Source organism: Mauremys mutica, chromosome 7 (genome assembly GCF_020497125.1).
Source record: "Mauremys mutica isolate MM-2020 ecotype Southern chromosome 7, ASM2049712v1, whole genome shotgun sequence".
Taxonomy (NCBI): domain Eukaryota; kingdom Metazoa; phylum Chordata; order Testudines; family Geoemydidae; genus Mauremys; species Mauremys mutica.
Genome location: NC_059078.1, coordinates 127680607 through 127706393, shown reverse-complemented (window position 1 = coordinate 127706393; position 25787 = coordinate 127680607). Strand labels below are relative to the sequence as shown.

At 66.7% G+C, this 25787-nt stretch overlaps 1 protein-coding gene across 2 annotated transcripts; it reads right to left on the bottom strand.

Annotated features, from left to right (window-relative positions):
- Positions 1–410: 410 nt before the first annotated feature.
- On the bottom strand, positions 411–23910 carry PPRC1 (PPARG related coactivator 1). Of its 2 annotated transcripts, none has more exons than XM_045024930.1 (14): positions 23718–23910; positions 17116–17268; positions 16319–16471; positions 15557–15655; positions 11743–14815; positions 9287–9340; positions 8697–8757; positions 8314–8384; positions 7305–8043; positions 5122–5301; positions 4516–4582; positions 1299–1420; positions 948–1099; positions 411–749 (listed from the first exon to the last, which is right to left on the bottom strand). In XM_045024930.1, exons 1-14 carry the CDS (start codon positions 23826–23828, stop codon positions 646–648), a joined length of 5139 nt encoding a protein of 1712 aa, XP_044880865.1. In that variant the 5' UTR covers positions 23829–23910; the 3' UTR covers positions 411–645. The 2 variants fall into 2 exon arrangements, with proteins under 2 accessions (XP_044880865.1, XP_044880866.1); XM_045024931.1 differs by having other exon boundaries at positions 8314–8381; positions 23718–23909.
- Between the last annotated feature and the right edge of the window lie 1877 nt (positions 23911–25787).

The window sequence follows — 25787 nt, the reverse complement described above, 5'->3', positions numbered from 1 at the left end:
CAGGACGGTGACTGCAGAGGCGCATGCCCTCGGGTGTCAGCCACGGGACGCAGGTCAGTCATGCTGGGCGAGGAGCACGATGCCGTGTCCCTGTACCCCCGGCAACCTGGCCTGGCGCAGAGAGAAGGCAAGTTCTCCGTGCTGAACCGTCCCACAGAGGAGGTCAGACGCACAGCTCCGGACTCCCCCCAGGGAGGCCAAGGGGTGGAACATCCCTGGGCTGGGCACTGGCTCTCGCAGGCAGCTGCGGTGCAGGCTCTCCCGGGGGTGGTCATGCTGGACCCCAGCTGGGCACTGCTGCCCGGTGCCAGAACTGCCCAGAGACTCACTCCCAAGGCCCATCTCAGCAGAGCCGCCCTCACCCCGGGGTGCCAGGCCCGAGCAACCGAAGGAGGGAGACAAGCCAGGCCTGGGTTGGAGCCGGGTTTATTAACTGGAGTGACTGGGCTGGGGCAGCCCCTCAGTTAACAGAGACAATTCATCGGCCTTAAATATTTGTTATAAAAACAAATTGTTTAAAAAATCTGGTTTGACACTTTTTTTTGTCTTTTTCGTTTCTCTGCAAAGCCCTACTGGGGGCAGCCAGGCCGGGGCGCCGGCTGGCACCTCCCGCGGGCACCGGGCAGAGCCGCCACGGGCCCAGCGCTACCTCCGCAGCTTGCGCTGCGCCTGCTTCAATAAGGTGTCGAAGTCAAGGGAGTCGAACTTGCTCTTGATGGGGGCAGGGTCGAAATCTTCCCGGTTGGAATCTGGAGGACACAAGGCTGCAGTGAGCGGCGAGGCGCTGGGGTGGTCGCCCCCCTCCACGGAGGTGAACCCACCCCAAGGCAGTGCCGGACCTGGGACCCCAGGGGAAGGGGAGAGCTCTGCAGCCTTGCGCTGCGCAGGGAAGGAGCTTGGCAGACTCCCAGGGCGGCCCAGGCCCCGGCCCCGGCTCCCTGACTCACCCAGGTCCGCGTAGTTCCTCCTGCAGAACTGGCGCCGCCCCCCGAAGCACAGGTCGAAGGGCTGCTCGTCGGGGCGCCGCAGCTTGTGGCCACTCTCGATGGCGGCGAAGGCCTCCTTGGCGTAGCGGTAGGTGACGAAGCCATAGTTGTCCCTGGGGGGGAGAGGAAGAGCCGTGACGGGCTGTGCCCCTCCCACGGGGCCTGGCCACTGGCAGAGCCTTTCCAAGGCTGAGGCGCATGGGTGCGCCGTGCCCACCTGGGCAGGGTAAGGACGGGGTGCCAGGAGCTACCCTGACATTCCCTAGGGAGCCCCAGCAATCCCCCTCCCCAGAGGGCAGGGCCCGGCCTCACCCCTCAGCCCGGAAGTGGAGGGTGCACTCCTCGATGTCCCCGAACACGGAGAAGCGGTGCCGGAGCTCTGCCCGCGTCATCCTGCTGGGGATCTTGCCGATGAAGACGACTCTCCTCTCCTCCTGCAGGGAGCACGGTGCAATGCAGTGAGCTGGGCGCAGGGCCAGGCGCTCCCAGCCCCGCAGGTCGGCACACGCTCGCCCAGCTCGCCCCGAAACCCGCCATTAGACTCGGCCGCGCGAGCCCGGCTGCCGGCCAGTGCCACTTCCTGCCCAGCTCGGTGCGGCGGGGACCCTGCCCCCAGCTCAGCAAGTCGGGGGGCAGGGCAGAGTGCAGGTGAGCAGCGTTCACACCTGGCAAGGCCCCCCAGCCAGAGGGGCTCCGAGCCCCCTAGGGAAGCAGGGAGACGGGCCGGACACTCACATAGGGCGTCCCCTTTCTCTGCCTGGGGGGGCTCAGCTCTGGGCCCTGGTGTGGGAGGGGCCGGCCCTGTAGGGAGCAGAGACCTGGTCAGCTGGGCTCCCCACACCACACCCCGCCCTGGAGCTCCCAGGGACCGAACACCCCCCCCCTTACACCAGCACGCACCTGGCCCATAGCTCCCAGGGACCGATCACCCCCCCCTTACACCAGCACGCACCTGGCCCATAGCTCCCAGGGACCGATCACCCCCCCCTTACACCAGCACGCACCTGGCCCATAGCTCCCAGGGACCGATCACCCCCCCCTTACACCAGCACGCACCTGCCCCATAGCTCCCAGGGACCGATCACCCCCCCCCCTTACACCAGCACCTGCCCCATAGCTCCCAGGGACCGATCACCCCCCCCTTACACCAGCACGCACCTGGCCCATAGCTCCCAGGGACCGATCACCCCCCCCTTACACCAGCACGCACCTGGCCCATAGCTCCCAGGGACCGAACCCGCACCCGTTACACCATCACGCACCTGGCCCATAGCTCCCAGGGACCGATCACCCCCCCCCCTTACACCAGCACGCACCTGCCCCATAGCTCCCAGGGACCGATCACCCCCCCTTACACCAGCACACACCTGGCCCATAGCTCCCAGGGACCGAACACCCCCCCCTTACACCAGCACGCACCTGGCCTATAGCTCCCAGGGACCGATCACCCCCCCGTTACACCAGCACGCACCTGCCCCATTGCTCCCAGGGACCGATCACCCCCCCCCTTACACCAGCACGCACCTGGCCCATAGCTCCCAGGGACCGATCACCCCCCCCTTACACCAGCACGCACCTGGCCCATAGCTCCCAGGGACCGATCACCCCCCCCTTACACCAGCACGCACCTGGCCCATAGCTCCCAGGGACCGAACACCCCCCCCCTTACACCAGCACGCACCTGGCCCATAGCTCCCAGGGACCGATCACCCCCCCCTTACACCAGCACGCACCTGGCCTATAGCTCCCAGGGACCGATCACCCCCCCCTTACACCAGCATGCACCTGGCCTATAGCTCCCAGGGACCGATCACCCCCCCCTTACACCAGCACGCACCTGCCCCATAGCTCCCAGGGACCGATCACCCCCCCCTTACACCAGCACGCACCTGCCCCATAGCTCCCAGGTAGCGATCTCCGCCCACGTACACCAGCACGCACCTGCCCCATAGCTCCCAGGGACCGATCACCCCCCCCTTACACCAGCACGCACCTGGCCCATAGCTCCCAGGGACCGAACACCCCCCCCTTACACCAGCACGCACCTGGCCCATAGCTCCCAGGGACCGAACACCCCCCCCTTACACCAGCACGCACCTGGCCCATAGCTCCCAGGGACCGATCACCCCCCCCCCTTACACCAGCACGCACCTGGCCCATAGCTCCCAGGGACTGATCACTCCCCCCCTTACACCAGCACGCACCTGGCCCATAGCTCCCAGGGACCGATCACCCCCCCCTTACACCAGCACGCACCTGCCCCATAGCTCCCAGGGACCGATCACCCCCCCTTACACCAGCACGCACCTGGCCTATAGCTCCCAGGGACCGAACACCCCCCCCTTACACCAGCACGCACCTGGCCCATAGCTCCCAGGGACCGAACACCCCCCCCCTTACACCAGCACGCACCTGCCCCATAGCTCCCAGGGACCGAACACCCCCCCCTTACACCAGCACGCACCTGGCCCATAGCTTCCAGGGACCTTTATCCCCCCCCTTACACCAGCACGCACCTGCCCCATAGCTCCCAGGGACCTATCACCCCCCCTTACACCAGCACGCACCTGGCCCATAGCTCCCAGGGACAGATCACCCCCCCTTACACCAGCACGCACCTGGCCCTTCGCTGCCCGGGACCGATCACCCCCCCCTTACACCAGCACGCACCTGCCCCATAGCTCCCAGGGACCGATCACCCCCCCCTTACACCAGCACCTGCCCCATAGCTCCCAGGGACCGATCACCCCCCCCCTTACACCAGCACGCACCTGGCCCATAGCTCCCAGGGACCGATCACCCCCCCCTTACACCAGCACGCACCTGGCCCATAGCTCCCAGGGACCGAACACCCCCCCCCTTACACCAGCACGCACCTGCCCCATAGCTCCCAGGGACCGAACACCCCCCCCTTACACCAGCACGCACCTGGCCCATAGCTTCCAGGGACCGAACACCCCCCCCTTACACCAGCACGCACCTGCCCCATAGCTCCCAGGGACCGATCACCCCCCCTTACACCAGCACGCACCTGGCCCATAGCTCCCAGGGACAGATCACCCCCCCTTACACCAGCACGCACCTGGCCCATAGCTCCCAGGGACCGATCACCCCCCCCTTACACCAGCACGCACCTGCCCCATAGCTCCCAGGGACCGATCACCCCCCCCTTACACCAGCACCTGCCCCATAGCTCCCAGGGACCGATCACCCCCCCCCTTACACCAGCACGCACCTGGCCCATAGCTCCCAGGGACCGATCACCCCCCCCTTCCACCAGCACGCACCTGGCCCATAGCTCCCAGGGACCGATCACCCCCCCCTTACACCAGCACGCACCTGGCCCATAGCTCCCAGGGACCGATCACCCCCCCCTTACACCAGCACCTGCCTCCCACGCTCAGCCAAGCCTCCCCAGCACTGCTCTCCCTCTCGCACCAGCCCATACTTCCCAGGGAGCAGACACCTCCCCCCTTGCCCAGCCCGTAGCTCCCAGGGACCCCGCTGCCCGGTGCCCGCCCTCACTCACTATTGCACGTTCCTTGTGGAGGACCTTCTGGTGCTGGCAGCGATCCGGAGGGTCGCAGGAATCGTATCTGGCAGGGCACAATCAGGGCTGTTGGGAGCGGGGAGCGCCAGGACGCCAGCCGCCGCCCCGACAGGCCCCCGGAGCTGTTCCTGGCTTTGTGGCTGGCGCCCGGGGGAGGCCACAGGCTTGCCAAGGGCCTTGGGCATGTGCCCTCAAGCCCAGCGTGAGGCCACGGCCACCCCTGGCTCTGGTGGCCACGCCCGGGCGCACACCAGGCCGACGGAGCTGGGGGGGGGGGCACGGCCCAGGCCAGTCCCTCACGCGCCCTAGGGAACAGCCCTCCCCAGGAGATGGGCCGGACGCTCCCCAGCCCCAAAAGCCAGGGCTGCTGCTTCCCCGGGGGGGGGGGGGGGGGGAGGCACGGGACCCTCCCAGACTGGAGACACCCGGAGCGTCTCGGGGCAGCAGCGGGCCAGCAGAGCGGGGGTGGGGGGCTGCTGCCTCAGATGTGCAGCGTAGGCAGCGGGGGCCCAAACGGCGCAGCAGAGTCTGAGCCAGGAGGGCCTGGGGTGGAGAGGGACCAGCGAGTCCCCGGGGTGTCCTTACCTTCTCCTCCGGTTACTCCTCCTGCGGGGGGACGGGGAGCGGGAGCGGCTGCGGGAAGCCGAGGAGGATCTGGACGAGTAGGACGAGGACGACGACGACGACCTCCCCCGGGACCGGCCGCACGACCCGCAGCTAGAGCGGGAGGAGGAGTGGGAGCTACGAGAGCGTCTGGAGCGATACCTGCCAACAAGCACATCACCCCGTGAGCCCTGGCGCTCCCACCACTGGTGGGCCAGAGCCCTCACCGCCCGCCCCAGCCTGGGGCTTCCTCCCATCCCCGAAGCATCGAGGCCCCGAGGTGCTCCCCAGACCCCCACGCACAGGACACTCAGCGCTGCCTGGGGCACTCCAGGGCACAGCTTCCTGCCCAAGCCGGCCTGAACCCCCGGGGTACCAGGAAAGCCTTCAAAACAGCACCTGCGTGGGTCTGGCTCAGGCTCTCGGCAATGGCCGTGCTCATTACGGTAGGGCATTGACTCTGGAACCTAACGAGCGCTCCTGGCCTGGCCCGCACTCGCCGTCACTGAACCGCAGGAGCATGCAGCCTTCGGCACCAGGCACCGGATCTGCCTGCAGGGCTAGCCGGGCAGCACGGCTCCCTGGGACGGGGAAGGGAGCAGGGCGGGTGGCCCAGGACACAGGTGGGATGGCGCCGCTCACTGGTTGCCTGGGGAGCGAGGTGGGGAGCAGACAGACACACGAGTCCACGCGCAGCGGTTCCAGGCTGGGCTGGGCCCTCTCGGGGAGCGAAGGGGCTGATCTGAGCCCAGCCCCGTCCGGGCTGGCCGAGAGGAGCTGAGCCCAGTGGGCGAGGGGCAGGAGAGGCACAGATCCTCTCCAAGAGCCTCCCGCCCTGCTGCTGGCGGGCGCATGGGGAGGGCAGCAGCTCGCACGGGGGCAGGGAGCGGTTCCCTAGGACTGACGGGGGCGGGGAGCCCAGCACCATCCAGGGCCTCTTGCCCTGGGGGGACAGTCTCTCTGGGGCTGCACGTCAGCCCGGCCGCTAGCCAAGGGGTGCAACGAAGACCGAGCGTTTGGGCCTGGTGGGGGGTGGCTCACAGCGCCTCGAGGCGGCCGTGGCGCACGCTGGCCTGTGCTGAGGAGGAGCAGAGCCGGCCTGGCTGTATGGAGAGGAGAGGGGCCCCCTGGGCTGCACAGCGGGATGTGGGGCCGAGCAGCCCGACCCCACGGGGCCCAGGAGCACCCCACCGCCGGGCAGAGTGCCAGCAGAGCTGGGCACAAGGACAATGCGCTCGAGGGGTACACACTGGATGGTGGGGAGCGCCCTCAGCCGTGGCACGGCTCCAGCCATTCCAGATGGGGACTGGGGCTGGGAGAGCTGAGGTGATCGCGCCCTGGCTGGAGGGACCGGGCAGCCCCCTGCTTGCTCTGCGACGCCCAGCTCCGGAGGGCAGCGCCAAGCCCCTGGGCACACTCGCGGGCAAGGAGCAGAGCTGGTCGGTGCCTCCCACACAGCTCCAGGCCCCTCTGGCTATCAGCAGTGGCAGCCAAGCTGGGCACCCCGCCAGCAGCATGACTTAGTCCGACCCGCGTGGGCCGGGCCGGGCGCCAGCCCTGCAGAGTGTGAGCCCTGGGGTCGGTGCTGACGTCCTGCCTGTGCCAAGGCCTCCGGCGCAGGGGCAGCCCTGCTGAACGAGGGCCTGGCTCTGCTCACTCCACGGCTGGCCCGGTGCCCCTCGACGTGGCTATGACACAGCCCCTGGCTATGACGTGGCAGCCCCTGGGCCCTGTGCCGCGGCGTGGCTGCAACCAGCCCACGCGGTAACCACGTTCCCACGGCGTGCTGCACCGGCGGCTTCCCCCCCGGCTGAACGGGTGCAGAGGAGAGCTTGGGCTCTGAGTTCTGTGAGTCAGAGCACCCCCCGGAGCGACCCGCCAGCTTGGAGGGGGGCGCACATGGCCAGAGTCAGGGAACGAAGCTGCCCCCCAAGCACGGCCATGGGTGGGAATCCAAATGCAGAGTCACCCCCTGGCTGAGCAAGTCTGGCTCAGCGCAGGCGGGTCCCATAGCCCTGGGGCACCACCGCGCCCTCCACGCGCCCCGCAGAAGCCATCCCAGGGGCCGTTCTGCCCCAGCCCATCCCCCAAGATCCCCACGGCGCTCTGCAAGACTCCGTGGGGAGATCCAGCCGCAGCAGAGGGACGGTGAACCTGCCACTTACCTTCGCCACCGCTTTGGTGGGGGAGACAGCGACCGGGACCGGGACCGGGACCGGGAGGAGGAGGAAGACGACGAGGAGGCGCTGGCCCCGCTGGACGTGGAGCTGAAAGAGCGGCTGGCGCGGGCCCGGGGGCTTGGCGAGGCCCCACGTCTCCGGTAGCAGCGCAGGGACCTCTTGGCAGCCAGCTGCTTCGGCTGCGGGTCCCGAGTCCGCGGCTCCTCGTCCCGGCAGGGGGACGCGTCTGGAGACAGCAGGACCGAGGGGGGGGGGCTGCTCCTGTCAGCGGCAGCCTGGCTTTGGGCACTAGTCCGGTGATCCAGCTGCTCGCTGGAGCCAGGGGCAGCGCCAGGCTGGGGGCTGAGCCCGGGCCAGGCCAGCGTCCGTGTGGGGAGGGAGGAGGGCGGCTTGATGGTGATATCCTGGTGATGCTTCACGTTCCAGCGGGAGCCCAGCTCCGACGGGGCCGGTGTGCCAGGGAGCCTGGCGCCCTCCTCTGGCTGGGCAGCGCCACGGACGCAGTAGTCATGGTCTCCGGAGCCCACATGGCTGGGGGGTGGGCTGCAGGTCGTGGGGGGCTGGCCCTTCCCCCGAGGTTTGCTCTGGGGCAGCGGCTTGGCCTCCATGAACTTGGCAGTTCTCTGGCTGCCCTCCTGGGGGGCGGCCCCAGGCTTCCCCAGCAGCGAGACGGCAGCCAGGGGCTTCCAGAGCTGGTGGGGCGGCGTTGCCGGCGGGGTGAGGCCTGCGAGGTAAGGAGGGGGTTCAGGGGGAGCCCCCACGGCGAGCGGCATTCCATGGCCTGGGCCCCCTCCCCCGGGCCAGGTGTGCGCCCCCCTGCCCAGCATTCCCCATGGCAGCTGCCAGCCAGGCCCCCCTCGGGGGCTCGGTGCCCCCTCGCCTCCCTGTCTGCTCTGTGGCTCTCCCAGCCCTGGAGTGAGGAGCCAAACCTGGGCAGCGCTTGCCAGACCCCCACCCCCCACCCCCAGCGACCCCTCCAGCCCCAGGGCTTTACCGGCGACGTTGGCCAGCTCCGGAGCATGCAGGCTGTCTGGCGGGTTCCTGTCCTGGTGGCTCTCCGACCTGCTGGAGGGAGGGAGAGAGGAGTCATCGCTAGAAGCGGCAACTGCCAAGATCCGTAACCTTCAGGGCCAGGTCTCACCCCCGCACCTCACTGGGGAGTGCTGGCCGGCGGGGCCCATCACCGCAGCGCAGGGCACAGATGGCACAGGCCTGGGTGCCCAGGCAGGAGAGCATGCCCCGGGGCACTCGCTGTCCGGCTCACAGCAGCACAGAGACAGCACCAACCCATCCCTGGCTCCCCGAGCTCTGCCCGCACCCCTCCCTCCGGCCAGGAGCCCCGGGGCTGGGCAGCACCGCAGGCACCTCCAGACTCACCCAGCGTTCCCCGGCGCCAGCCTGTCTCTAGGGCGTCGCACGTGCAGCTCCTCCTTCGTGGCTGAAACGAGAGCGAACGCAGGGATGGCTGAGGGAGATGCTGCCACGGGGGGAGCCCAGCGTCCCCACTCCAGGGCCCGCTAGCTGGGAGAGGGGGCCTGGTTCCTCCTCGCCCTGGCACAGCACAACTCCTCTGCTGGGGTCTCCTCCCTCCGGGCCTCATCTGGGACCCCCAATGGCCCAGTTAACGTATGGGGCAGGGGTGGGGAAATGGGCTCTGTCTGCCCTTCACCGCAGTAACATTTGCGCACTTAGGCTGCTCCGATTTACACCGGGACCCATTGTTCAGCTGACCCACAGCCTCTGCCGTGGGGCTGCCCCGCCCAGGCTGGGGACAGCAGTCCCTGCTACAAGCCAGAAACCCGACGCTTGCCGAGCTTGGGACGGAGCGTCGGCCAGGCCGGCACCTCCCTGGACGTGGGATTGCAACAGGCCTGTGGGGCTAGGGGCCGGGTCAGGCACATCCCAGCCCCGCAGAGCCTGGGGGCCGGCAGGGAGGCATGGCCGATAAGGGCACGCCAGCCACTCACCTTCAGTCTTCTCGAACTGCTCCAGCAGGCTGGACAGGTCGGAGGCTTCGATTCCTGCGGCGGGAGAGATGCGGCTTGTCAGGTCACTTCCAGGCTGGGGTCCTGAGCTGGGGCGGAGGGGCTGAGGCTGACGAGCCCCCCCCGCCCCCAGTAGCAGTGCCGAGGGACACTCGCTGGCACCGTGGATGGCCACGCTGCTGCCAGGGGCCAGATCTGGATCAACACCCTTGCGCCCGGCCCAGCCGGGACTCTCGCAAGCCAGGGCTCTGGGGCAGAGAGCAGCGGGAGGGGAGAGACCCGCGGGGAGCCGGGGGCCTTGCCATGTCCCGACAAAGGCAGGGCAGCCTTCCCCGTGAGCAGGGAGGAAGGGGGCTCGGGGAGGAGAGGTTCCTCCCAGGGGCCCCAGGCAGCGGGGAACTCTCAGGCCGGATCCCCGTTCAGTGCAGCCCCCGAGATCTGGACTGGCCAGCCTGGGCCGAGCCCCCCGACCCCAGGGGAACGGCTCTGCCTTGGCCAGGTTCAGCTTCGCTGCTACTCACCCCGAGCCAGGCACCCCCCCTCCTCCTCGGCGCCCCCCAACGAGCCCCTCCGCCACCCCCTCTGCGGCACCCCGCTGCCTCCTCCTCGGCGCCCACCCCCTCCTCCTCGGCGCCCCCCAATGAGCCCCTCCGCCACCCCCTCTGCGGCACCCCGCTGCCTCCTCCTCGGCGCCCACCCCCATCATCCTCGGCACCCCCCAACGAGCCCCCCTGCCACCCCCTCTGCGGCACCCCTCTGCCTCCTCCTCGGTGCCCACCCCCATCATCCTCAGCGCCCCCCAACGAGCCCCCCTGCCACCCCCTCTGCGGCACCCCACTGCCTCCTCCTCGGTGCCCACTCCCCTCCTCCTCGGCGCCCCCCAACGAGCCCCTCCGCCACCCCCTCTGCGGCACCCCACTGCCTCCTCCTCGGCGCCCCCCAACGAGCCCCTCTGCGGCACCCCGCTGCCTCCTCCTCGGTGCCCACCCCCCTCCTCCTCGGCGCCCCCCAATGAGCCCCTCCGCCACCCCCTCTGCGGCACCCACCCCCTCCTCCTCGGTGCCCCACACCCCTCCTCCTCGGCGCCCCCCAACGAGCCCCTCCGCCACCCCCTCTGCGGCACCCCACTGCCTCCTCCTCGGCGCCCCCCAACGATCCCCTCTGCCACCCCCTCTGCGGCACCCCACTGCCTCCTCCTCGGTGCCCACCCCCCTCCTCCTCGGCGCCCCCCAATGAGCCCCTCCGCCACCCCCTCTGCGGCACCCCACTGCTTCCTCCTCGGTGCCCACCCCCATCATCCTCCCTGCTCCCTCCTCGACGCCCCCCGCCCCCTCCTCAGCACCCCACTGCCTCCTCCTCAGTGCCCACCCCCCTCCTCCTCGGCGCCCCCCAATGAGCCCCTCCGCCACCCCCTCTGCGGCACCCCACTGCTGCCTCCTCGGTGCCCACCCCCCTCATCCTCCCTGCTCCCTCCTCGGTGCCCCCCGCGCCCTCCTCAGCACCCCACTGCCTCCTCCTCGGTGCCCACCCCCCTCCTCCTCGGTGCCCCCCAATGAGCCCCTCCGCCACCCCCTCTGCGGCACCCCGCTGCCTCCTCCTCGGTGCCCACCCCCCTCCTCCTCGGCGCCCCCCACCGAGCCCCTCCGCCACCCCCTCTGCGGCACCCCGCTGCCTCCTCCTCGGTGCCCACCCCCCTCCTCCTCGGCGCCCCCCAACGAGCCCCTCCGCCACCCCCTCTGCGGCACCCCACTGCCTCCTCCTCGGTGCCCACCCCCCTCCTCCTCGGCGACCCCAATGAGCCCCTCCGCCACCCCCTCTGCGGCACCCCACTGCCTCCTCCTCGGTGCCCACCCCACTCCTCCTCGGCGCCCCCCAATGAGCCCCTCCGCCACCCCCTCTGCGGCACCCCGCTGCCTCCTCCTCGGTGCCCACCCCCCTCCTCCTCGGCGCCCCCCAACGAGCCCCTCCGCCACCCCCTCTGCGGCACCCCACTGCCTCCTCCTCGGTGCCCACCCCCATCATCCTCCCTGCTCCCTCCTCGGTGCCCCCCACGCCCTCCTCAGCACCCCACTGCTGCCTCCTCGGTGCCCACCCCCAGCATCCTCCCTGCTCCCTCCTCGGTGCCCCCCGCACCCTCCTCAGCACCCCACTGCCTCCTCCTCGGTGCCCACCCCCAGCATCCTCGCTGCTCCCTCCTCGGTGCCCCCCGCCCCCTCCTCAGCACCCCACTGCTGCCTCCTCGGTGCCCCCCCGCCTCCTCCTCAGCACCCCACTGCCTCCTCGGTGCCCCCCCGCCCCCTCCTCAGCACCCCACTGCCTCCTCCTCGGTGCCCACCCCCATCATCCTCGCTGCTCCCTCCTCGACGCCCCCCGCCCCCTCCTCAGCACCCCACTGCCTCCTCCTCGGTGCCCCACTGCCCCCGGCACGGCCCCCTCACCGATTTCACTGATGAAGGCCTGCACGATGTCCTTGCTGGCACCAGGCTGGGCCAGGCCAACGAGGGGCCGGTGTCTCCATGGCCGGGCAGGGGCTGGCTTGGCGGGCTGGCTCTCCTCACGCGCTCTCAGGAAGGACGTGCGCCCAGGTGGCCGGGGCTCTTGCAAGACAGCGCCCTTGGGGTCTGGTGGGGCCCCCTCCAGCGGGCTGGGCACTGGGACCTTTGCTGGAGCTGCAGCCTCTGCCCTGGGGCAGGTATCAGGGGGCTCCCCCACAGGCTGTGGGGCAGGGGGCTCCCTCGTGGGCTGGGCAGGGGGCTCTCCCACAGGCTGTGGGGCAGGGGGCTCCCTCGTGGGCTGGGCAGGGGGCTCCCCCACAGGCTGTGGGGCAGGGGGCTCCCTCGTGGGCTGGGCAGGGGGCTGCCTTGTAGATTGGGCAGGGGGCTGCCTTGTGGGCTGGGCAGCAGTTGACTCCCCCACGGGCCGAGGGGCAGCAGCAGAAACAGACTCCCCCATGGGCCAGGCGGTGACAACAGGGGGCTGGGCAGCAAACGACTTCCCCACAGGCCGGGGGGCAGGGGGCTCCCTCGTGGACTGGGCAGGGGGCTGCCCCACAGGCCGAGGGGCAGGGGGCTGCCCCACAGGCTGAGGGGCAGGGGGCTCCCTCGTGGCCTGGGCAGGGGGCTGCCCTACAGGCCGAGGGGCAGGGGGCTCCCTCGTGGGCTGCCCCACAGGCCGAGGGGCAGGGGACTCCCCCACAGGCCAGGCAGCGGCTGACTCCCCCACGGCCTGGGCGGTGGCAATAGGGGGCTGCCCTACAGGCTGGGGGGCAGGGGGCTCCCCCACGGGCCGGCTCTGCCTCCTGGGATCCGATGCCCGGCCGGAGGGCTGTGCACCGCGCTGCGGGGGCTGGGCTGGCACCTCGTGCTTGGCAGCAGCGGTGGCTTGGCAGGCCAGCACTGGCTTCGTTGGCTGCGCTGTGAAAGCTGAGGGCTCTTGGCAGCTCGGTGCCAGGGCGGCTGGGCTACCTGGGAAGGGGTTTGCCCCTGGGCTGTGCAGAGCGGCCCCTGGATCGCTGTACACCATGGGAGGCGGCAGGGGGACCCCGGGCCAGTAGGGCGGCTGGAGGCCCAGGGGCCAGCCCATGGGGGCACACGGCGCGCCTGGGCCAAAGGGAGGGGGGGGCAGGGCAGGGGGGGGCCAGGCGACGGCTGGCGGGGGCAGGCCAGGCACCAGGTGAAAGGCATTGGGTGACCCGCCAGCGGCCGGCGGCGGAGGCAGACTGGGGTAGCCGGCAGGCAGAGGCCCAAAGCAAGGCCAGGAAGGCACCGGTGGGTAGAGGCCATAGGGTGCAGGGGAGGCCAGCGGCATCACTGCACCAGCAGCCCCCAGGGCCGGCGGGGGGACAGGCAGCTGTAGCCCCGGGGGCACTGGAGCCGGCCCGGGCTGGGGGGGCCCCGCAGGTGCCTTTCTGGCCAGAGGAGGGGTGGCAGGGGGGCTGCCAGGTGTCTCTGGGCCCCTCTGGGAGCTGGGCGTCTCCACGGGCTGGGCAGGCTGCGAGGGCGGGGGGCAGCCGGGCGCCATTAGGCACGGGATCTCGGCCAGCTCCGTGGGGGGCTCGGGGACGCTGGGCCACTTGCTTGCTGCCTGCTTCTCCCCCTCCTTCCCATCAGCCCCGCTGGGCTGGCGGCGCAGCATCCGCAGCCGGTACTCGGTCAGGCTGAGCGCCTTGGGCTTGGACGGCCAGCCGGCAGCCTCGGCCCCCGCCCACTCCGCTTCCTGCGGGCTCCGGGGAGCCTCCCCCGCAGCACTGAGGTCCCGGGGTGGGGGGGTGCTCCCTTTGGGGGGGGCAGGCTGGCTCCCCTCACTGCACCCAGGAGCTCCCTCTCCCTGCTGGCCGGGGCTGGGCACGGCCCGCTCCGAAGGCCCGGGCCTCTCGGCACTCTGCCCAGCTGGCTGCGTGTTGGGCTTCTCCGCCTCCAGCTGCTTCTGCACCGCAGGGCGCCCCTTCCTCTGCAGGGCGCCCCCGGCTGCCGCTGCCCTAGGCCTCCCTCTGGCCGACCGCAGCTCCATCTGCCCTTCCTTCTTGGCCTGCTCCAGCTGCTTTTCCAAGAAGGTGGACACTTGCACGGAGGGCCGGGCTGCCCAGCTGGGGGAGCGCTCGGGGGCTGGGGGCTGCACCGTGGGCGTGGAGCGGAGCCTGCGCACCACGCAGTCCCCATCTGGCTTGGCCTGGCCCTTCTGCGATTCCTCCCTCTTCTTTTTCCGGCTTTTCCTGGCCCTCTCGCGCCCTCGGCCCTTCTTGGTGCCCTGGCGCTTCCCGCCCACTGGTGCCTCTGTGCTGTGCCGGGAGCTGCCCTCCAGATCCTGGTCTCTTTGCCTCACCTCGTCCTTCGCTTCGGGGTCAACCCCCCGGGGGGACTCTCTCGCCTGGGTCGGGCTGGGAGGCTCCTCTTGGGGGGCCCTGACGGGGCCCCCAGTCTCGCGCCCCTGGGCAGGCATTCCCACTGGCACCACACCCTCCGTCAGCAACGGCTCCAGGGCACCACCGCCCTCGCCAGGCAGGCAACTGCTGGCTCCCTCCCCTTCAGCTGGGAGCTGCAGGACCACGGGGATCTCCAGGCTCTCGCCTTCGCCTGGCACAATCTCCAGCAGGAGCGGGCCGGATAAGAACTCCTTCGCCACCGGCTCGCTGGCAGGGTCCAGGCACACGGTGAGCGCTGGCAGGCAGTACGGGTGCATGGACTTCACCAGCTCGCTGAGGGACCCGGCCCCCGTGCTAATGATGCAGGGAATGTCAGCGTCTTCCAGCCACGCCGCCTCCTCCCCCCCAGCCTCGGCGCACAAATCCATGGGGCTCTCCCGCAGACCCCCTGTTGCTGCCACGCCGCCGGGCTGCCCAGGGCTAGCAGCGTCCTCCTCCTCCTCCCCATCGCTGCGCTGCGGGAGGGGCTGGGGCTTGGGGAGCTTCCGCTCCGCTCGGGGCGCTCTGCTGGGCCGCGGCTTGGGCGCTGCCGGCTCTTCAAGGCAGCTCAGTGGACGGTTCCACGGCAGATCCATGGGGCCCGTCTCCAGCTGGCAGAGAAAGGGGAAGAGGCAGGTGATGGCGCTGCCCCCTCCGAGGCAGAGCAGTGCACCTCACATAACCTAGGAGGCGACTGCCAGTGGGCTCAGCCGCCCCTGCTAGCAGCCAGAGCCACGCCCTCTCCTCGTGAGGCACGTGGACTGGCAGGGACCAGCCCCAAACTGCACACTGAGCCCCACTGATTTACAACGGCCCCACATGGCTGCTGCCCCGCCTGCACCCCGACAGGCTCCCAAGTTCCGCCAAGCCCCACTGCCCAGGAGTTTGCCGCCTGGCGGAGAGCATTCCCCACGCTGCAGGAGACCAGGGCTGGAGGATTTAGTCACCCTGCAGCCCAAGGGGCAGCCGACCAGCGCCGGCAGTGCTGGGGTTCCGGCTGGCCAGGTCTGCGGAGAGGCTCGGTAACTGCCTGGCCTGGCCTGGCCCGGGGCTGCTCCCAGCTCTGCAGAACCACGCCAGCAGGAGGGGCAAGGGCTGGCTACAAGCATGAAGATGCGAGTCCTGGCGCTGCCCTGCTTAGCCGGCTGGGCCACGCCCTGATTCTGCCCCTCCCCAGCTCCGCAGCGGCCCAGAAACCAGGGAGATATTGGAGCACAGGCAAGGGCCAGCAGGAGTCACCCTGCACATCCGGCGACCCCCCACCACCCAGGACAGCCGATCCTGCTGCTGGCTTCCCTAAACACCCGTGGTTGCCCCGGCCTCAGGCTCTCGCCGAGGAGCTGCCCTCTCACCTTGCTGATGGCGGCTGGGCTGCTGAGGCCCCACGGATCGTCTAGGGCAGGAACGCTGCGCTCAGGGGAGGCCCGGGACAAGCTGAGAAACTTCTGAAACTGATGGGTAGGAAGGAGAACGAGAAGGTGGAGAAAACAGACCTGCCAGTCGGAGCCTAGCCGGGTGTGGGGTGAAGCCTCCTCACCACGTGCCCAGCATGGCAACTGGCCCCCCAACTCCAGGGTACACCCCAGCCACCGCAGGATCCCAGAGCTGGAATCTAGTGCCCAGCTCACCAAAGCATGAGCGGACCGAGCCGCCCACATGCCACGGCGGGATGCGCAGGCCGCGTCGCTTTGAGCGTCTCTGCTGGTCTGTAGCCAACAGCAAACTCAGGTTTGTCCCACCCCCAGCCCCGCTGCCCCTGGTTTCCCGCAGGGCAGTTCCTACACCTCACTTCAGAGGCAGCTCGGCTGGTGATGCAGGTGACCGCCAGGGGGCGCCCTGCAGCCTGCCAAGGCCGTGCAGCGATTTCACCAGTGACCAGGCACGGCTCAGGGATGGGGGGGTTCCATTTCAGTGGCATCAGGATCTGGAGCCTCCTTTCCCAGAGCCCCCAGGGGGGAGCCGAGCAGCCCCAGAGGCAGGCGGGTTACCGTGTCTACGCGTGTGCTGTGCACGGCCTGGCTGCTGCCACCGGCCAGGGGCTAAGGGACGCGGAATTGCCTGGTCTGGGCACCTCCAGGGAAGGGCGGCTAAGACGGGCAGAGAGCAGCTCGTACCGAAGAACTCTCGCGTTCCCGGGGCAGTGCCAGCAATTCGGAGTCCAGGGTGGTGTCAAACGGAGACAGGGTCTCGTCGTCCGTGCTGTCCAGGATCTCGGTGATGGCCGTCAGCAGGGACAGCTCGTTTGGAGCATCCAGGCAGGTCTTGTTCTGGTGAGAGGAGAACGTCCTCGCATCAGGGGCACAGCCAGATACCAACCCGCCCTGCCACTCTCTTGACATGCTCTAGCCACCCGACGTCTCCCCTCCCTTCACACCTGTCCCTTGTCAGCAACACGGAGTCTCAGAAATGTGGGTTCCCACGGAGGGGGGCTCTGCCTCTGCCCCAAACGTCCTCGGAGCAGGGCCCTGCTAGGGAGGTGCCCCCAGGACTGGCACGGCGCTCGGCTCAGAACCGAGGCAGGGAGGTGCCAGACACACAGCCCAGGATTAGCACTGCCGTGAGGCTGAGCCAGGGGAATTAGGAGCAGGCTAGCTGGCGTGGGGCCTTGGCAAAGACAGAAGAAAAGGAGGGGAAGAGGAGCGACAGGAGCGAGCTGGATCAGGGACTGAGTCCTGGCGCTGCCCTCACGCCCAGCGAAGTGGGGCAGCGTCCGGCAGGGAAAGCAGCAAACAGAGGGGCCAAAGCAGGCAAGGGACGGAGATTCCCAGACCTGCTCCCCCCACCCCCAAGGTCGCGGGACTGGAGACGCCCCAGGCAGCTTTGGATCCAGGGCTGTGGCAGATCCCCCATCACGCCTGCAGAAGGCCACAGCCCGGCTGTGTCCCCTGCCTCTCTGCAGGCAGCCCGTTACCTCAGTCAGGGAGCCAAAGTCCTCGATGATAGAGATCACGGAGGAGTCCAGGTAGCTCTGCATCGTTCCCAGGATCCCTTCAGCCCCCAGGATGGCATCGCTGCAGGCGGGAACCAAGTGCAGGCTCAGCTCATCTTCCTCCAGAGAGAAACACTAGAGAGGGGCAAGGAGACAGGTTGGGGGAGAAGCCAGTGCTCCCTGGGCTACAGCCCCCGTTCTGCTCTGCACAACGGGGCCCTGCTCTATCATATCCCCCCTTGGGCGCCTCTTTTCCAAGCTGAAAAGTCCCAGACTACTTAATCTCTCCTCATCCAGCAGCCGTTCCAGACCCCTCATCATTTTTGTTGCCTTTTTCTGTACCTTTTCCAATTGCAATATATCTTGAGATGAGGTGACCACATCTGCCCGCAGTATTGAAGATGTGGGCATCCCATGGATTTATATAGAGGCAATATGGTATTTTCTGTCTTCTTAGCTCTCCCTTTCTTAATGAATCCCAACATTCTGTTTGCTTTTTTGACGGCTGCTGCACCTTGAGTGGATGTTTTCAGAGAACTACCCACAATGACTCCAAAATCTCTTTTTTGAGTGGTAACAGCTAATTTAGACCCCATCATTTTATATGTATAGTTGGGATTATGTTTTCCAACGTGCATCACTTCACATTTATCAACACTCAATTTCATCTGCCAAATTTCATCTGGGACGACTAGGGTCCCGGGGCGCTGTGCTAAGAGAATACAAGCCAGCCGGCTTCGGGGCTCTATTTGCCACTTAGCCTCCTAGCCCTTGGAGAGGGAGGTGTCACGTTCTCAGACTTCTCTCCACAACCACAGAGGCCAGAAATTTTTTTTTTTCAATGAAAGAGGAGATAGACTGTCTGAATCACCGGGCTCCAGGAGCTGGGGCTTTAAGAGCACCACCAAGTATTGCGAAGCTCATGATACAGTTGAGAGTTGACAACCCTGAAGCCCCTGCATCCATCAGCCAAGGAGAAGCACTTCAGCCCAGTGCTGCTCCTTTAAATGATGAGCAGAGAAACAGCATTGAGTTGTTGTTGACATTAGGTTTCAGAGTTAACATGGGTCGTGAGTGTGCAGTGAAGAATTATAGCTTAGAGGACTAGTTCACCAGGAGACTTAGCACAACAGGGTCACAGGGATGTTGGACTAAGTCCCCCTGGGCCCACCCCCAACTAGCAATGAAACTGCAGAGGGACCACCACATGCTGGGATCTGGCCAGGAGACCAGAGTCCGCCCCAAATCCTTGGGCAAGGGGGACAGAAGTCCCATGAGACCTAACCCTGCTCCCCAATGCACATACCACTCAGCACCTTGGGTTAAGTCTCAGCAAACCCCACAGGTTTTATGTACTTGGTTTAATGTAGCCACCGTGCCCATGTGAGTCATGGCTTGGGGCAGAGATGCCCCCAGGCATCAGCTGCCTCAGGGGGCAGAGGGGTAAAGTCACTCCTGCATCCTCCTCCTCTTGCAAGGAAGGGCACAGCCCTCCAGCGGCACAGCTCCAGCGCTCTGGCTGTGCCACTGACGCTTTCCACATCGACACAAGAGGTTTTTCCATCGATGTACTTAGCCCTCCTCTCCGAGAGGCGCTAGCCAGCCAGCCGCGTCGACACAGGGTTAGAGCAACCTAACCATGGCACCCGGGGCGTGCAATTATTCAAAGCCCCGAGTGATGTACCTAGGTCGATTCCGTCTGTGAGGCCCAGGACGCAGTGCTGCCCAGCCCTTACACTGGCCTGGCATAACCTGGTTACTCTGATGTCTGCGTGAACAAGGCGTGTGCAGACTGGAGCGCTGAGTGATTTGCAGAGGTCTCCAGAGTCCTGGACCTCCAGTCTGGACAGGCACAACCCCGAGATGAACGGGGCCACTCTTGCCTCTCAGGCTGGTGAGACTCAAGAAGGCACCGTCCCCTGAGGGGCACTTTCAGCGGGTTTTCTTGGCCCCCAGAAGGGCTACGAATTTGAGCCCCAATTTTCCAATCTGTGCCCCTGAAGTTCTGCTGCTACTTAAAGGTGACCCCCGACTCTGGCTGGAGTCGCTGGGAGCACCAGCAGCTCCATCTCCACCTCTGGCCTAGGAGCTGAGCTTAGAAACCCAGGCTCAGGCATCTTGCACTGAAAGCTTCAGTTCTGCAGTCAAACACCACGGGAAGGGGTTGGAATCCGTGTCACATGACCAGCTCCTCCGCCAGGACAGCATGAAGAACTTCTATGCTGCCAAAGCAAATTCCCCCGGCCGGCCGCTGCTGCTGTGGGGACAGATCGTTTCTCTAACGCCGAAGCATCGATATTCTTGAGGCAAAGGCCCCTACAAAGTGAACTAAAGACAGAGCTGTTGTGATCTGCAGCTTGTTTGCGCTGGATTGCGTGACACAGGCTGCAGATCTGGGTCCTGTACAGGAATGAGATCACTCTCCGGTCTCGCGCAGAAGACAAGTGTTAGGTATGAATTATGCTGCCATGATTCATTCTCCCGTATTACTCCAATACGCAGTGAGAAAGTAACATGTAAAACCCAGCGTAGCCCCATGCACAGCATTGCTCTCCAGAGCCCAGGCCGCTCCAGAGTCTCTGGTGAATCATTCTGGAGATATCAGGAATGATCAAAGGCGCTGGGACGCATGCAGTGCTAACACGCCCAGTAACCCAGCAGCTACTGCGGAGCTTGGAGTCAGTGGTAACAAGCAGGTGCATCTCACCCCAGGGTGGAGCCACGCGGTCGAGCAGGAGTTCGCAGGAGTCGGAATCGCTGCCATCAGACCAGTCACCAGCTCATACAGCGTCTGCATTTGCAGTCCAGTGCGTGAGGAACCCCGCCCTGATGCTTCGCTATTGCAGCATCCAGGCCACTTCACTGTTACAAACGCGTCACAACAAAGACGCTTTCAGAAGTTTAACGAGGGTTAGAAAATCGATTTCCCGTGGGAGGGGAGAGAGCCTCCTGCAAGCCTGAGAAGCCCAACAGCCGCATGGGAACATATCGTGGTCTGTCTAGTCCAATGCCCTGGATGTGCGTGCCCAACGCTGGATGCTTCAAAGAAAGGGGTCAATTCTCCCGCATCACCTCACTGTGCGGTGCTGTGGCTCAGAGGAAAGACTCACCCTGGTGCAGAGGTTACCCCCAGAGCCTTTGCTCGTACAGGCAGTGTCCCGGCCCCTGCTGTTGGGGCAAAATGTCGAGCTGTCTTCAGAGAACTTACTGACTTGTTTGCCTCAGTATCCTGCAGCAATGAGTTCCACAGGTTGGGGGAGTCATTGGCTAATGAGACCATGTTCCCCAAAAGATCCCCTTGGAGCCATTTTAAATGTGGTGCCTTTTCAGTTCTTCCCACCTCCTCCTGTTCACAGATCACAGACAGGGTCACAGTTCGCCGCCCCCCCCCCCCCGAGGGTGCTACCCCATTCATGGAGTTACAGCTCTTTTACTGCCTTGACTTTTCCCCTCCTCTAACCCCACCACCTAACTGGGGTTTGTTGCGTCCTCTACGACCTCTCTCCCTCCCCAGAGCGGGGGCACCAGAGCAGACAGAAACACTGCAGCTCGAGCGTTGGAGGTGGCTGCAGCCGGGCTCCCAGGCTCCGGAGGGGACCATTCAAAGGCACTTTCCTTTGCTGTGGCCAGGCAGCCCCCGAGCTCTCTGGGCCCCGGCCATCGGCCCTCGCTAGAAATGCAAGCCGTGAGCCCACGTGTCACTGGTAGCAGGAAGGGGCATTTGCCAGCAGCCCCATTCGTGGGTGAGCGAGAGGAGGAGCCTCCGCCCTCACGGCTGCTAGCGAGGGCTCTCAGCGGCAGGTGCAGACCAGCAGAAACAGAGAATCAAGTCTCCCGTTGAAACCCAAAGGAGCCTCTATGGAGCTGTGCGGAGGCCACCTGGCTCCACAGGCGCACGGCGTGCTGGGATGCAGGTCCCACCTCTGTACTGAAGCGCATCCATCTGCTTCACTTCAAGCCTGCTAGGCACAAAGTCCGATCTCCTGATGAGCTGCCAGCCCGGCTTACCTGGGCAAAGCTGGCCACCCTTGAATGGAAGTTCCCAGCGGACAAACATCTCTCAGAGGGGCCCCAAGGTTTCCAGAGGCACATTGGCACCACCACCAGTGCAAGCTGACTGGGCCCCGGCGGCTGGACCAGAGAACCTGGCCCATCCTAGGGCTCTAGAGCAGGACAGGCCCTGGGGGCAGGTCTTAGCAATGGGCAGAACAGGCTCAAAAGCAGCCAGGGAACACGTTTTCAACACAACTTGCATGACAGCTCCTCTCCCCAGACAGCCCCAATCCTGGCATATCCTGTGCTTCGTGTTAGCAGAAAGAGGATCCGAATACAAAGAGGTGACATCACACAGCAAATACTTGGGCGGGTTCTTACATTTAATTTTGCCTCGATCACCGAACGCCTCCAGGACAGCTCCCTGTCTAGTCAGCTAAACTCCCACACAGCTCAAGCTGCAGCCATGCTGCCCACCAGTCAGCCAAGGCATCTCCTGGGATGCAGTTAAACAGGACAGCGTGACGAGGTCCAGGATACAGGGCAACTCTGAAGTGAACTGACTTCCAGGCAGACATGGGAACACGTTTGCTTTGTAAAACACGAACAGAATCAATGCTTTTCCCAGACCAAGAGCGACAAGGTGCGTGAGGGAATTGCTTTTCTTGGCCCAACTTCTGCTGGTGAGAGAGGAGCTCACAGAGCTCTGATTCAGGCCAAAGCCATTTCAGAACGTCAGATCCTCCATGAAAGCAGGGCCAGCCCCTGTCCATCCTCCCAGAGAGCACACAGCAAGTGCCAGCTACGCAAAGCAAAAACGAAATCAGGTCCTCTACAGTGCCCATAAATCTCAAGAGAAGCTAGAAAACCAGAATCTGTTCTCTGCATCTAGCACTTCTCATCCACACAGCTCAAAGCACTTTACACAGGGAATGGAGAAACTGAGGCAGGGGGCTAGGGCGTGGCTTGCCCAAAGTCACCCAGCACGTTACGGGCAGAGCAAGAAACGGAATGGAGGACTCCTGACATCTGGCCCAGTGCTCCATCCACTAGACCACACTGCATCCCATGTTGTCCAACCTAGCCAAGGGATCTTTAACAGGCCTGTTGTTGGGGTATCTAAGCCTAGTCCGGAAGTCCAAGCATGGGAGCCCGGAAAGGGGGAGACTCAGGCTTAAGTGTCCCATTCCCTAATCAGCCGCTGCCTGCCCCCAGGTACTGCAGTAAGAGGAACAAGGGCACAAGCGCTGCAGGAATGACACCGGTCTCGCCAAGGAGAAGGCGGGGGGACCCGGCACCCCTGGGTGACACTACAGCAGCTCCTTGCTAACACAGGGCGGCTGTCTATACTGGGCGTGCGCCGGCCACAAAGCTTAATTTGTGACTCCTGCTCCAGCTTGAGCCAGTGTCACCTGGCAATAGGATACACAAGTCTCCTCCACACACACGCAACCCACAGAGCACTGAGGATCTGTTCCCCCCCCCTAGAGAAGCCCACCGTGCTGTGAGGGGAGGAGATAGGCCAGAAGCAAAACTACAGTCGTGTGGATAGTCAGCGTCTCAGAGGAACTTGACAGCACTAAGAAGCGAAACCTCTCCATGGATTATTTCAGGCAGGCTAGAGGTGGTTGGCAGCTGGGCATCAGCCCTGTGGCTGGAGAAAGTCACACTCCCACTGCCTTTTTAATGCAAGAGCAAACAGCCCCCAGCCCCAGGCAGCCAGCACACCCAGGGGCCGGACACCCAGGGCGGGGGGGTTTGAGGGTGACAGCCGGCCACACGACAGACAGACGGCAAAACACCGATGTTCATCTCAAGCCCTGCAGACTAGAAGGATCCCCAAGAAAGCAGCTCTGCTGTGGTCTGCGACGAGCAGCCCCACCCTGGCTAGTTCTTCAACCACCTTCTCTGGACCCCCGCCCTGTTCCTAGGTCAGCCGGTCACTGCTCTGCACTGATGGTGCACGGCTTGGTGCCAGGCGCTGTCACACCCAGGCCAGGGGCCCGGGGGGGGGGGGGGGCGCTGACAAACCCAGGCCCGGGGCCCGGGGGGGGGGCGGGGGGCGCTGTCACACCCAGGCCAGGGGCCCGGGGGAGGGGCGGGGGGCGCTGTCACACCCAGGCCAGGGGCCCGGGGGGGGCGGACCCAGCCCCCCAGGCTGCCGGCACCGAGCACCCCGCCGGGGGCCCGCCCGGGGGTCACTCCGGGTGGCCCCGCCTGCTGCCGAGCGAGGCGTGAGCAGCATCTCGCCGCCCGCAGCGCCCAGCGTGGCCGCGGGGGGGGGGGTTACAGCCCCCAGCAGCGCCCAGGCGCCGGCTGCCCCCACCCACGTGCCGGCGCCAGAGCCGGGCCGGGCCCACGTGCGCGTCCCCCGCCGGGCCGAGCTCGCCGCACGCGGGGCGGGGGGGGGGGGGGGGGGGGGGGGGGCGGCTCCCGCTGGTCCAGCCCGGGGCCCGCAGCCCGCGTGGCGCCGGGCAGCAGCAGCAGCGAGTCCCCGGGCCCCGCCCGGCCCCGGCCCGCAGCCTCCACGTGTCACCGGCGGCCCGGCCCGGCCCGCTGCCCCCGCGCCGCCCCGCCCCGCCCGCGCCTACCTGCGGGGGGCTGCCGGGGGGCGGGGGCAGCTCCGGGCCGCTGCCGCCCCCCCGGCCCCGGCGGGTTCCCCGGGCCCCGGCCGCGCGCCCGGCGCCCCACAGCGCCGCCATCTTGGTGCTCAGCTCCCAGCGCGGCCAGTGCCGGCGACTCACTCGCTCGAGGCCACGTGATGGACGGGGCGGCGCGCGCGGAACTACAACTCCCAGCAGGCCGCGCGGCGCCGCCTCGGCCGGGGGGGGGGGCTGAGTCGCGGGGCATGCTGGGAGGCGGGTTCCGCGGGGCGTCGTGGGAAGTGTAGTTCCTCGGCCCCCCCCGCCGCGCTATTAACCCTCGCTGGGTCGGAGCCCGGAGCGCGTGGGGCAGGGTCCGGGACGGGCCTGGCAGGCGGCAGTGGGGTCCCGCGCGCAGAGCACGGGGCTGGGCCCCCGGGTGACCCGGATTTTAGTCCTGGCTTTGCCACTGGGCCGCCGGGTGACCCTGGGCACGTGACTCCCTCGCCCTGTGCCTCAGTTTCCTTGTCTGTAAAACGGGGCCAATTCTGCCGCGCTCTGGGCTGCGGGGGGGCCTGGCCCAGGGCCCTGCACGCGCCCCCACCCAGCAGCGGGGGCAGGGCCCAATCCGGAGCGTTGGTTTGCGTCAGCGGCCCTGGCGGCTGGACCTGGCGCCAGCCCTGCCGGGCCGGAGGGGACATTTTGAGAGTGGGCAGTGGGGGGCGGGGCTGACTTCGCTGCCATCTTTGTTGCGGGCAGCGCCGGTTAAAAACCCCGCCCCACCCATAGGACCGCCCCTTCCGGGCGGGGAGGGGGTGTGAGCGGCTGACGTCACTGGTGCAAGGCGCCAATCAGCGCCACGTCATCCCCCGCCAGCCGCTTTTCCCGCGGAGAGAGCCCGGGCTCCGGCCACTGCCAGCTGCTGCTTCCCTCCACGTGGGCTGCGGTGCCAGGCCCGGCCCGGCTGCAGCTCGCCCCGGGGAGGCAGGGACCGGGGCCCCCGAGCAGCAGCCCAGCCCCCCCCGGATCATCGCAGGGCCGGGCCAGATCCAGGGCGGGGGCTCCCCGCAGGGCCGCACCTGGGGCTGCCTCTAGCTAGTGGGAGGCACCCGGGTCTGCGGGTCCCTCGAGATCCGTGTGACCCCCGCTCGGAACAGGGGCCCAGTGGCCGCAGCCAGGGGAAGACGCTCTCTGTCTGTTGCAGCGCTGGGCGGCCAGCGCCAAACGCCGGCCTGGGCCATACGCGGGGCTTGGCTCGCGGGACAGGGCCCGTCTGCACCCCGAGGCTGGTGGTGCTGAGTTCTAGCGTGTTCGAGCCCTGCCTGACCGGGGAGAGCTGTGTTACGGCCCAGCCCGGCCTGCGCCAGGCTGCAGCCTGGGGTTCTCACACCCGTGCACAAGGCAAACTGCGTTATGGCCGGGGGTGTGGCAACGTTTCTGTAAAGGGAAACCACCTGCTCACTGCCCAAGCAGCAACAAACGTGTCGTCCCACTGATTTGATCAGTGTCAGAGGGGTAGCCGTGTTAGTCTGGATCTGTGAAAGCAGCAAAGAGCCTTGTGGCACCTTATAGACGAACAGACGTTTTGGAGCATGAGCTTTCGTGGGTGAATCCCCACTTTGTCGGATGCATGTAGTGGCTTTTGATTTGATTAGGTGCCCCCCCCCCCTGCCTCTCTGGCCCATTGTGAATGTCACATCACATTCAACAACCTCAAAACGCTGCCCCTCCCGACTGCCATCATCTCACGCTGCATCGCCCCTGCCCCACCCTCATGCTCCCATTTGTCTTGGCAGCTTCTTACACAAACACCTTAGGTCCATGCCTGAGGTCGGGGTTGAGCAGGCCAGGCACTAGCAGAGAGTGGGGGGAGAGCCCAGGACTGGAAAAGCAGGGGGATGCTGCAGGTTTTGGACTGAGGGACATTGGCAGAGTTTTGGCAGAGTAGGGAGTGGAGGACTGGGCTAGCAGGGGCTGCAGGTCAGGATTGAGGGGCACTGGCAGAGCAGGGGGTGGGGGAGAGCCCAGGGCTGGGCTAGCAGGGGGCTGCGGGTTGGGGTCAAGGGGCACCGGCAGAGC